The following is a 12,968-nucleotide window of genomic DNA, read 5'->3' as shown; positions in this document are numbered from 1 at the left end:
GGGATGAAGACATGCTTTTCTTCCTACTCCCCCTCTTCTTCAATGTGGCCAGTTGGATCTCAGGCCATTATCAAGAACTCTTATTCCCATCCAACTCCCTTGATTTATTTGAATAGCTTACTCATATATTCAGAATCACATATTGAGAAGCACCAGCTCACTCTGAGGCACTGTTCTGGTCTGGGGCTGCATTTATACCGAAGACAAAGGTCACTTTGTTGGGGATAGTTTTGGTGAAGGGAGACTGCCAAAGTGTATGCATTAGGATTTTGTAACATTTCAAAGCTTTTTCATGGCATATACTATGGATTTCACATCCTCTGTGATACATAGAAACACTGCCCCACTGTATCTTTGCTGTAGATTTGATGTACACTTGGAACAAACTGCCTTGCTCCCTGCAAGGTGGAAACACCTCTTGATTCAGCCTTTTAAATGTGTGTTGAGTGCCACCTATGTGCAGAGAGTGATATTGGGGAGTTCGGAGAGATCCAGAAGATCCAGAAGAAGGGGGTTCCCAGTCTGAGGAAAGAAGAGGTGCATTTCTTTGGGAACCCCCATGCTGTGGAAGGAGATTAGAGTCCAGAGTAGAAAGACAAACGACCCCAGGACCCTCTTATAACGGGGAATCCCAGCTGAATGTAAAAGAAAACCAGGTGAGTTTGGAAAGAGTTGGGAGGCCCTTCCCCATAATGAGACAAAACTAGGTAGGGGACAGCTCCAAGCAACAAGAAAGGGCACATGGCAGAACCTGCAGAATGTCTCCCGACAGTGTAGAGGAACCAGGAGGCAGCATCTCCAGGGGAATGGTTGGGGCACAGGGACAGGAGGACGCCTTTTAGATTGGGTGGGATTGTGAAGTTTTGCCACATGCCTGAAGAACTCACTCGCGGGGCCAGACCAGGGTAGAGGGTACTCGCTAGGAGACAGCAGGAGAAACAAGGGTGGTAGGCAGTTACCCAGGCAATCACCTCCAATTCTAATTCAGTTGAAGAGAAAGAGGGGGAAGGAGGCGGAGTCAGGGAAGATTTTGAGTACCCCCCCACACACACACTTGGTAATAGAGAGTGACAAAGGGAGAAAGAACGTGATCGGGGTCAGAAATGGACTGGGGTGTTGTGGGGATCCCAAATAGGGTCCTTCTCCAAATGCTCAGGTACACTGACAGCTGTTAAGGAAACCAGGTCGGAAAGGGTTAAGTGTGCCCCTCCATTGATCCAAAGGCTTCCTGTGTTTGAAATCCTTCAGGTCTCTACGAACTCTCTGGACCCCGGCCAGGCAGGCATTGTCCGGGGAGCGGCTGTGGGTTGTCCGAGCGGCCGCTCAGCCTTTGTTGTGGGGCCACCTCGGGGTTCCCTCTCGCGTCCTGGATAGGGCTGCAGCGTGCTTGCCGGGAGGGGGGCGGTGCGGGAGGCTCACTCCCTCACCCTCTTCCTGCTCTCCGCCCCCCCACCCCCACCCAGCCCTCCCGATGACCACATGACCAAGTGGGCTCGCGGCCAAACCACAAGCTACAAAATGCAGCCCCCGAAGTGAGCAGGGAAGCATTCTCTCTAGCAGCCTGGACCAACGGGAAGTTGCGAGTCGCGGGGCGAGCACAGCCGGCCACTTGGAGAGTTTTTGCTGCTGTCCCAGAGCCACCTAGGCTAACTTCGCGGCGTTGCCCCGCGGCGGCAGAGAAGGCTGCTGCAGAGCAGAGGCGGCCAGCGGGCGTGGGGCCGGCTGCCAGCAGCACTGCTGGGGCGCGCACCCTCCCGTGGTCCGGGAGCCATGCGAACTCTGTGCCCGCACGCGCCAGCCCCAGCTCGCGCCTTTCTCAGTGTCCCTGGTGCCCCACTTCTCTGCCCCTCTTCAGGGCCGCTGCAGACCGAGTTGCAACATGAATCTGCGACTCTGCGTGCAGGCGCTGCTGCTGCTCTGGCTCTCCTTGACTGCGGTGTGTGGAGGTGAGTGCGTGCCCTTCCACTTGCCCGGGTTTTCTCCAGGGCTCTTCCTAGTTGCAGCCAGCGCGCTCCTCTCTTTCTGCCCCACGCTCTTCCCGCCTCCCAGGAAACTCGGCGCGAGCCTTGCAGGAGCAGCCACGCGCCAGCCACACCGGGAGACAGATTGACAGGGCATCCCAGGGCGGGGGGCGGGGGGCGGGGGCGACATGTTATGTAGGCACTGCTTCTTCGGACATTGCGGGGAGGGGGGTTCGGGAATATCTCATACATCACCATTTGGCCCCTCTTGAGTACTCCTCTCAGTTTAAGGCACTCAGGGCCCCAGACTTGCACCCTGTGTCCTATACCCTGCACCCCACTTGGTGGCAGGGAGTATGGGGATATGTCCAGTTCACCTCATGGATCAGTGGAGGTGACTGACCTGAGCTGAGTGGTCTGAGCTCCACGTTGAAGGTCTCTGTGTCTTGGAGTTTAGGGGGCCGCTGGCAAGTTCAGGGGCTTAAGCGGCTGGGGATGATGTGCCAACTTGTAGACGTGACACTTGTTGCATAGTCAGGGGGGCGGAGGCGGGGGGGGGGAGGGGGGAGGGCGGGGGCGACCGCAGTGGCTAGTGAATCCCAGCTGTTGCTCCTTTCAGCCTGTGTGTGAGCAGAGGCAGCCTACTTAGGCAGATCTGGACTGGACAGGGTCAGGCTGGTCTCCTCCTGCACTCCAAGGTCCTGGATGATCTTCTTCCCTGCTCCACGTGGGCCACCTGGCCTACAGCCTCTATCTCTCTGGGAGACTTGCTTCTTCTGTATTCTGGCTTCATCCTCCACTATTGCCCCAGGTATAACTTCAGTCCCCCTGTCTCCAGGTACCAACCCAGTAAACACAGGCGGCCCTCCGTGCATCTCAGGGAAGTGGCAGGGCGGGAGGGGGGGAGTCCTTCATTTCCACGTGTACCAGCCCTGCACCTGGAAATTCTTGGCACTGGAACTCCCTTGCCTACTTCAGTCAGGGTCTTCGGTGTCCCAGGAGCCCCTGCCCAGGTTGCCTGTCCTCTGTGTGTCAGAGCCTTCTGAAGCTGCCAGCTCCCACCTTCAGCTGCCCCAGTCCTATGATCTGGCTGTCAGTGCAGCCTGCCTGGCACAGCAGAAGGGGAAGGTCAAGACCAGGTGGACAGTTGCCAGTGCCAGGGCTGGAGTCACAGGGAAGTGAGAGGGGAGAGAGAGAGAGAGAGAGAGAGAGAGAGAGAGAGAGAGAGAGAGAGCTGGACAGTGGGCTTTCTAGAGGAAGAAACCCAGGAACTTATTTGGTTTGAACCCCTCCAGAACAGGAGGATGGCCCGCTGCCCAGGAGCCTCTAGAGTTCTGGCCAACTCTGTCTGCCTCTCTTTGTGGCCACCTCCTTTCTGTGCTCTTGTTCTTTGGCATTGCCTTGCACTCAGGCTTCTCCGGAAAGTACGTTGGCCCGGTCGATGCCTCCTGCCTCCAGGTAGCTGTCCAGTGGTCTCCTGTGAGACTCTAGCACTGGGGCAGCCCCTGCTTGGGAAGAAGGGTGAAGACTTTCTTCCCAGAAACTTCTGCCGGTCAGGCAATGGCAGGAAGGGAGCAAAAGCTGTGAATAAAGATATTACAACAGCCTGCCCCTCCATTGGCTTACTTAGACAATTTGGTTGGCAAGACAACACATCTTCATAGTTTGCCTTCAGAAAGGTGGTACCTTTGGAGAAGAACATGATTGGGTACAGAAAGGGTGCCCCAAAGGAGGCTGGACCACCTGGAGCTGCATACTTCCCTAGAGGGTGAGGGGAGAGTATAAGTAAGACTTTGGCTAGTAGATACTCTGTGAATCCTTCAGGGTCCAGGGGCGAGCTGATTTCAAGGAAGTAGTTTCTGGTCCAGACCCCGAAACTTCTTGCTTTGTCTCCTCCTTTTACATGAAGTCTTTTGCACATCATAATGTGGGCGTAAGCCTCACCCTTACGTTTTATTTAAGATTAGCATTGGCTACTTCTAAAGATCCCACTATTTTCCCATACTCTTCGAGCAAAGGAGGACACCTTTTTGGAGGTAGCCAGCAGCCAGAGGTTTAGGTGTGCACACTTCTACTTCCACTGTGTCCTGGTCTAAAGAGCAGAGCCCTAGAATCACTTTGTCCTTAGAGCAGGCTTGCATGAACTCTCCACAGTCAGTCCCCAAACCTCCAGGCTCAAAATCCATACTTCCTCTTCTCTTCTACTTTCTCTTCTGACTTGGAATGTTCACCTCTCTTCTCCCCTCCTCCAACTCTACAGACTCCTCACTGCCTCCTGACCTGGGATACACTTTGCTCTTCTGAGTCTGAGAGTTTCTGAGTCCTGGCCAAGTGTCCCTAGGTCTCTGAGCACCGCTTTCTTTCGTCTCCTCCCCCTTGGCAACTTCTACTCCAGCACACAGTGTAAGGACAGCTTACTGTACCCCTCCCACTGTGGAGAACATCTCCACTTCATTCCCAGTTCTAAGCTCTAGGCATCCTTGTAACCCGAGCCAGGCCTGTCAACAGTAAAGTCCTGAGGCTAGTCGGGCTTCCCAGAGCCTGATCCAGATAAGCAAAGCTGGCTGTAGAAGACAGCACAGAGTCTCGGAGAAGGTGGCTCATATCCCAAAGACCCAAGCCTTACTACAGAGCAGTGGGCATAGATAGCATCACCAGTGGGATCTCCACCAGCACCTAGGGGTGGGCTTGGAAAGCAATCACTATACAGACCAGACCCTGAACAAGAAAATAGGTGCACCATTCTGCTGAGGCTGGCGTGTTTCTGAAAAATTTCAGACTCCTTTTTGTGTCTCAGCAGGGTTGGAGTTCAGGTTGCACGAAAATCAAATCCCGCTCTTCCCCTGGCTGCAGTTCCCAGCTTGAAAACGCCGTTGCCTCACTCTTGTGAACAAGGGCTCCAATCTTCTTGGCTTGAGATTCTCTGGGAAATAGCTTCTGCTTCCTTTTAAGCAGAAAATAAGTTGGAAGGGCACATTGAAGTGTATTGGGGTATTCCCCGTCTCTAAAGGGGAATGCCTTTTGTACAGCCAAGACCTCTGTGGTGATGAGAATCAGTGGCCTCTAATTTGTTCTTTCAGACAGGACAAAGCCAGGGTTTCAGGTATCGGCTGGCTTATCTGACTAGCAGCAAAAATAGGAAACGAATGGGTGATGGGATCAGAGTGTGGGAGGAGCCCACAGACTTCCTGTGATGGGGAGGATAATGTGCTCCACCCCAATAGGATGGAAGAGACTAAGCAGCTTCTGGGGTGGCCACTTTCCCAGGCCTGGGTGAGCCTCAGTGAGCTCAGGGTGGATTTTCTTTGCAGGTCTAGAGTCTAGACATCTTCCTGGCCTGAGTTGGAGCAACTGTCAGCATGTTGCCCATCCTGGCTCTTGACTTTCCTTCCTATGGGGCCCTTCCCCCCCCCCCAGTCTTCTTTGACTGCCATAGACACGGACAATCTCGGGCCATGAAGACATGGTGGTGGGGGTTGTGGTGGCGGTGGTGGTGGTAGGGCGTGTGTGTGTGATAACTTCCTTCCTCCTGGCACTATCCATACCTCTTTTACTCCGTGCTTACTGTATCTCTAGAACACAATGGCTTAGACCATTTTTCCAAATCCTGTAGTTGATGACATGGACATGACAACCAATGTCTTATTTTTTTAAGGCCTGTCGGGTCCTTCTCCTATGCATGACTACATGCTGGACACAGTCCTTACCATCCGCTCCCTTAAACATGTTTCTAGTTCTGACTTCTCGTTAGCATTGCTAAGACTCACCCTCAAGGCTCAGGGTAAGCTTTGATGAGATCCTAAAACTCAGGACATTGGTTAGATCAACTGCGGGGGAGGGGGAGGACACCTAACAATGGTGCTCCTGAGCCCCTTCACAGATGGTAACAGGAAGGCAACTCTAGGTTAGTCAAACAGAAGCAATCCCTAAGGCTTCTCATCATCATTCCTCTTGTCTCCAAAGTATTAATATTTTTAAATCTTAGTTCTCCTGAATAATAGGTTTACAGGCTCAGTTGTCACACTGACACACTTTAACCCCGAGCATGGAAGTGTGGCAAGTCAATCCTTGTAAACCCTTGGGTTCTAGTGGGCCTGGTGGTTTTTCTTGGACAAGAATGGAAGGGTTTGTAGGGATAGAGAAGGTATGTGTGCGGGGGGGGGGGCATGTAGTGTGCTTTCCTGGATCTGAGTGAGGAGGAAAAACAGCAGCCCTAAAGTCTGCACAAAAAGGGCCACAAGGACAAACCTCGCCCACTTTTGGCCCAAGAGGATGCCTGGAAATTGTCTGCAAGCTGAGAAAGACTCACTAGAACCAAGGGGCCAAGGAAAGAGCCAGAGTATGGGGGCATTGGAGACAGGGAGGAGTAGCCAACTGGATGCTATATGGAAACTGGGAGCCACTGGCGGGAATTCCTTGATGGACGGCAATGAGACTCAAGGAACAGGGATATATAGCTGAAGGCAAAACTGATGGTGTGCATGGAACAGAGGCTGGTATTCATTATCATCGGCCTCAGGCACTGCTGTGTTTCTGAATGCCACGCCCATATTGGGCATTGCACAAGCATCCTACTCCTCTGCCTCTTCCCCAGAACCATCTCACCCCTGCACACTGTCTGCTTCTAGTGTCCAAGGATGTCACTGGGTACTAGCTCAGCTTTCCTGGCTGCACTTCTGGCTCTGTGGGAGCTGGCACATGTGCCTTCTCCCTCATCTTTCCCAAGAACATCCTGCACAACTTGGATTCCATTAGGGTCTCAGTGGCATCAGATGCCTTTTGCACTAAGCCACATGTGGGCAGATGGAGACAGGAGCCTGGAAGGGCACAACAGAAGCCAGGTGGAAAGAATTTGAATCAGATTTTGGGTAGGAGGTGTGATCTAGAATGGTAGATTGATGGGGTGGTGCCCACCCCACTCCTGGGCTTACCCCAGGAATGAATGCATGGGCATACTGCCACGGGTGACACTTCCTGCACGCATTCACTCACATGTGCCGTATTTATTAGCCTCTAAATTTGGTCACAGGCTGAAGAGAACCCAATGCAAAGCAGGCTGAGTCAGTTATGTCCCAGCCACATCCATAAGGAAGTCTTGGGAGCAAGGAAAAGCCTCAAAGATCCCTAACTACTGACGAGGTGCCCAAGGGGGACAGATGAGACCCCTAGCACACCGAAGTGAGTCACCCTGCCTTTTTTCAAAGAATGTAAGCATGGGGTGACATTCATTTGTTATTTGTTTTAAAATATTGCAGCCAAGGGGAAAAAGAATAAGCAAAGCACACGAGCCCATTCAATAACAGACATATGGACATAGGTCCATGAAGGGGCATCATTGTGATGTTGTATGTCTGAAATGTTTGGAGGACACCAGCTGCAGGGGTGCCATTATGCATCATTGTGCACTACAGCCAAGTTGTGCTCCACGGCCAGGTATTGGCTTGATGCTCCAGAATGCACCCCGATCATGACATTGTCCAAGGAAGAACTTGTTGGTGCCTGTCAGACACATGATATAACTGCTCAAAGGATATAAAATTAGTCACCCCAATAGCAAAACAAGTGGTTCCCTTTGCCCCAGAACAGTGCACGGGTCTTTTGTCTTTTCATCAGGTTGGAAAAGAAAAATTATGAGGGGCGCCAACTTGTGGAGAAGTTGCACTGTCCCTTGGGCCGTGGCCTCCTCTGCTGTCTCCACCGTTCATCTTCCTGGCTAACGGCTTTACTCCTCTCCTCTCTGCAGTGCCACTGATGCTGCCTCCAGACGGGAAGGGGCTAGAAGAAGGCAACATGCGCTACTTGGTGCAGCCCAGAGCTTCGAGGACTGGTCCTGGGCCCTGGCAGGGAAGCAGGAGGAAATTCCGCAGACAGCGCCCCCGTCTCTCCCATAAGGGTCCCATGCCTTTCTGAATCAGGTATTAGAGCCCCTTGCCAGTTGGTAACACTAACGGGTATGGACAGCCTGCTATTGAAGATGAGACACAGCAGGGTCTTAGAGCTTCCTGGGAGCTATTTATTTCTAATCTATTTTATAGAAGAGATTGTGACCCAGCGAAGGCCTTAGCGCTTGGGGCCAATCTCCCGACTCCCTCCCAAGAGCAGAGTATTTTGTTTTCCCTCTACTCTTCTGCCTGGGATTGGACAGGCTGCTGCCACTGAGTAGTTCTCGAAGTCTTAGCAGGCCGTGGCTGGAGAGGTGTGCCGAGGGCATGCCTATAGCTATCTAGTGTGTACTCTTACCAGGTCCAGGGGCGCATGGGAAGGCAGCAGAGAGCCTAGGGACTGTCAAGCATGGGACAGGAGAGCCTGGGTGGTAGTGTCCAGAGCTGGGAGAAGCAGAGAGGAATGGAAGGTGGCCAGAGAGATCAGGGCCCTTGAAGCCTGGCCTGCTTCTTCCGCTGGTGCCTTCTTGCTTGGTGCCTTGAGAGTGGGCATGACTTTTGTTTCCTCCCTAGTATATGTCTGTGACTTCTTTCTTCTTGTTTTGTCTCTTTAGGATTGAAGGGCTCACCACGTCCCGCCTGGTGCTGTTCTCCCTACTCCACAAATTCGTTCTCTTCTCTGGAACCTTCACATCCATTTGGCTCTCGTCTTGCACCTGTTATAGCTGCCAATGGTCCTGGCTCTTCTCACCCACCAAGTTCCTCTAATGGCGTGGTCCTGCCCCTCGTTTGCATGATTCCATTTCTCTCACAAGGATCCAATTGACCCATCTCCCTGGCCACTCCTTGGACTGCCATTGGAGACCCAGCTTCTAGTTCTAGTCCCTATCAATTGGTCTTAGCCTTCCCTTGCCCCTTCCCTCTCCCCATTATCTCGGAAAATGGACAGGAGCACTCCCTCCTTTGATGGATTCCTTCATTCCTTCAAAGCACATTTGTGCTTTCTTATCCATTGGACTTCTCACTTAGGAGTACAGAGATGTGCAATGAGACACTTTGGTTGAGAGGGATTGGGTGTTGGGATCGGGAGAAGGTGCACTAGGGACACTGAAATGTGGGCAAGTGTGGTGAAGGGGTGAGGAGAAAGCGCTGCCACGGCTTCTTTCTCAGCTCTGTCTGGCCCTGTCAAGGAAAAGGCAAAGGAGAGGGACCCATGAAGTATTTTGTCCTCATCCTTTCTGCTCTCTGTCGCAGCTAGTTCAGTCTCCAGGTCAGAAGGGGAGAGTGTTGAGCCCGATATGGTTCCATACTCTCCTGGGAGTAAAAGCTAACTAAGAAGGATAGTTGTTTTTGCCAAAAAATAAAAAAATAAAAAAAAATAAAAAAAATCACCGAGAATCAGAGCCCAAAAGACCCTTGAAGATCACTTGCACAAACAGAGGCTCCTGAGAGTGGAATGACCCGCTCAGTGCCACTGCAGAGTCTCAATGGGGACCAGGTCTCCAATCTCCCACTTTGTGATGTCCGTTTTCCTCTTGATGATGTCCTTTCATAGCAAATGAAGTGACTTTGGCTGGGTTTAGTGCAGAGGGTGGCTGGGCAGGATGGGGAGGGAGAGGCAAGCCAGCTATGAACTGCCTTGTGTGAGCATAGAGCTTCCCACTCCCGACCTGTCCTGGAATATTCTGTAAGTGGTGAGATGGCCAGGTCCCAGCCACACACCCAGGCTCAAGCTACTTTAATTGGGGTTCTCAGGCACTGAAACTACCATTTAGCCCCTGGCACTGGCTGTCATGATCCCCTATGTTGACTGGGCCCTTGTTCTTGTGGCTTTGGGGGAGGCATGTCAGAGTGGAGAAAGGGGAAGAAAGGAAGGAGAGAAGGAAGAAAGGAGGAGAGATGGGCGGTTGTGAAGGTAGGGTCCATCACTCCACCAAGAGGCCCCGACTCTTGCCAGGAGTCCTTTGCAGCCCTTCCTTGAAGGGAGACCCTCATCGTTTGCCTGAGCAGATGGTCTTCTCAGAGGCCTCCCAGGAGGGAGGAAAGAGAAGACAGAAGCTTGATCTTCACTTACATATGTGTAGGGCAGGGAAGTCAGGACCCCCAAGCCCTGTATTAACCCTAAGATTGCCTATCCATCCCTCCCCAAAGCCTTTGCTTCCCATCTGCTGCTGCTAATGCTGCTGCTGCTGCCACTGCTGCCGCTTCAAAGCCCACCCTGGGGAGCTGGGCCAGGCATAGCTTCCTCTTGGGCTTGAAGTGGGGAGCTGGCTGGTGCCTCTTCTACTGCTGGTACCCCTACCAAGGACCAGGCCTTCTTCCTCTTTGTTGTTTCTGCATCTCCTGCCTTATCAGCCTGCCGTGCTCAGCCCCACAGGGAAGGGGAGAGAAGATGACAATGATGGCTGAGAAAGAGGGGAGACAGCAACAGAAGAGAGGAATAAGTGGGCCTGGTGGGCTGTCTTATTTAAAGTGGTTGTGTATGATTCTTATACTAATTTATATAAAGATATTAAGGCCTTTTGCGTAAAAAGAAAAACTGTCCCCTTAACTGTGCCCACTGTATTTGTAAAGATTGTTCTGTGTAAATATGTCTTTATAATAAAGAGTTCAATGCTGACAGTTTGCCCTTACTCTTTGAGGTCATACTCAGGAGGGGCCTTTCTCTCCCCCAAGGGCCATGCTTGTCCCTGTGCCCACAGTTTGCACGTGTAGGAGGGAAGTGCTTGCATCCCCGACTTGTTCTAGGTCAGCTGGCCTCAAACCGATTTGCTGCAAGCTCACAAAAGGACTCTCTATGTTTAAGGGCCAGTTCACATAAATTTGAGCCCCTTTTAAGTCCTCTGGCATCTGTTCGAATGTCCTCATTCTCCTGGCAGTGTCGGGTCAGGTCGAGGATTCTTTTTTCAGAAGCAATTCATTTAAGGACATGCTGATCAAAGGTGGGATTTGTACTAAACGTTTTGTATCCCTGGTGGGTGTCTACTGTTTTATCTGCTTTTGAATACTTTCAAGACTTTTCAGCCAGTTTGCCTTTCTTGAAAAATGTTGTTTCCAGCCACAAATACATTTGGTAATGACTTTGTATGTTTCATTTTATGTTTCACAAAGTGGAGTTGCTTGATGAATGAGATAGCCTGGAAAATAAAATGCAAGGAGTTCAATATAATTCTGCCCCATCTGTCTTACTTTTTCATGCCTGTTGTCAAAATGTCAATATCTTGCAGAACAGACACGAACATTGGGTACATGCTAATTTGGTTAATAAACCCATTAGGTGCGCACAAGCATACACAAAACAGAGAAAAACACAATGAGACAGAAATTGTCAGAATAGATACGTTTGATAAATCTTGTGAGAAATACTGTAGACTTGACAAATATTTAGTACCAAAAAGATTTCATTGTAAAGCAAATGCCATCAGACAAACTTGCTAAAGAGCCATAAAGCTGCTCACCAGGCAATAACACAGAAAAAGTCACCTACAAGCATGCTTAAGTTTCTCCTCATTAGCAGAATGCCGCACAGTGAGCCATAGTGATTTTAAAATACAGCACTTTGGTGAAAGCGCCTCTTAGGAAAAATATGTAGCTGTGAATCGCTGGTTTGCTGTTTAAGTGAACTGGTTGTCAGAGGAACTTAATACATTCAGGCAAAGCTTGGAATTGGGATGGGCTGCACACGGATTGCTTTGTTATCTCCCTAATCTCACCCCCAGCTCTCATTTCGCGTGGAATCAAGGGCACAGGGGTGGTGTTGGGCCACAAGTATTCTGACCCACAGGTATTCAGGCTTCTAGCAGGTTAACAGAACTCTGTACAAAATACGAACTCATTTTGTCATTAGGACATCTTGGACAGATGAGAGAACACCCCAAGGGAGGGGAAGTACTTGGCTCAAAGTTTCATAAGTTGTAAATAATTACAGAATTTATATCATGGGAGCTGGGTGGTGGTGGCGCACGCTTTTAATCCCAGCACTTGGGAGGCAGAGGTAGGCGCATCTCTGTGAGTTTGAGCCCAGCCAGGTCTACAAGAGCTAGTTCCAAGACAAACTCCAAAGCTACACAGAGAAAAAAAGAATTTATATCATGGATTCCAGAATGCAAACTCTGCAAAGTAAAAGATCTCCTAATCAGGAGGAAAAATGAAGTATAACATATGGGGTTTTGTTCCAATAAGGGAAACTGAACTTTGGTGTAGGAGACAGCATGGCCTGGTGGAATCAGGGAGAGTGAGTGAAGAGAGACTGAGTAATTAAAACTGGCCTATGAAGACCCAACAGCATCTGGGAAGAGGATGGTGAGCAGGCGAGGTAGGGGCTAAGAAAAGAACAGCAGGCACCAGGTTGCACAGGGCAAGTGTAGTGAACTGGGTACCAGTGAGTGGATGCGAACTTGACTTCCTTGGGACCGAGGACAGGGGAAGGAACACTGATGTCCCTTTGTACAGATGACTTGGGACCTAACTAGAGCAGGACCATATAGATGATATCCATTGGTGATATCTTGACTTGAACAAACAAATACAATAGAATCAGAGCAGTGTTGACTGTCAAAATGCTGAGCTTCCCAGAGATATCCAATACATGTGGCCCAGGATAGCTATGAGTACGGCCCAACATAAAAGCATAAGTATACGTAAAACACTATGAGCTTCCTTCATAACCTGATTGTGTGGTTCTTTCTTCCTTCCATTGATTTATTTGTATATGTGTATGCCTGTGTGTGGGCTTGCTTCCCGCAAGTGGAGGGGCCGGTTTATGCAGTTCTTGAGTGTGACAGCTGTAGATGGCAAATGTCACACAAAATAAATGCTTGCATACTCTTATAACCTACAAGCTGAGCTTAGACACCTGTAGCATGAATAATAAATCCAGAGACAGAAATTGGGGTTCAACCCGAAAACCAGAAAAGCAAAGCAGCCAAGCCACTAGAGAAGTCTTAACCTCTGCCAAGGCTGGGCCACCACAAAACTAAGTAGACTAAGCCTCTCTCTTCTCCCATTTTATATTCCCTCTCGTAGTGGGATTAAAGGCATGACTCCCTAGTGCTGGGATTAAAGGTGTAGGTCACCACCACCTGGATTTGTTTCTGCATTGATCTTTTGTAGCCCAGGGTAGCCT

At 50.6% G+C, this 12,968-nt stretch overlaps 1 protein-coding gene across 1 annotated transcript; it reads left to right on the top strand.

Moving 5' to 3' along the window:
- The first annotated feature begins 1,793 nt into the window (after window positions 1–1,793).
- LOC121444823 (apelin-like) lies at window positions 1,794–7,871 on the top strand. The gene is made up of 2 exons (XM_041646725.1): window positions 1,794–1,946; window positions 7,705–7,871. The coding sequence occupies exons 1-2, from the start codon at window positions 1,880–1,882 to the stop codon at window positions 7,869–7,871; spliced, it is 234 nt and encodes a 77-aa protein (XP_041502659.1). The 5' UTR covers window positions 1,794–1,879.
- Window positions 7,872–12,968: the final 5,097 nt, after the last annotated feature.

The sequence above is a fragment of the Microtus oregoni genome, unplaced genomic scaffold (genome assembly GCF_018167655.1).
Source record: "Microtus oregoni isolate MIOR12 unplaced genomic scaffold, Mior012 000143F_ref0000043, whole genome shotgun sequence".
In the NCBI taxonomy this organism is placed as follows: Eukaryota; Metazoa; Chordata; class Mammalia; order Rodentia; family Cricetidae; genus Microtus; species Microtus oregoni.
This window is presented reverse-complemented; position numbering and strand designations above follow the sequence as displayed.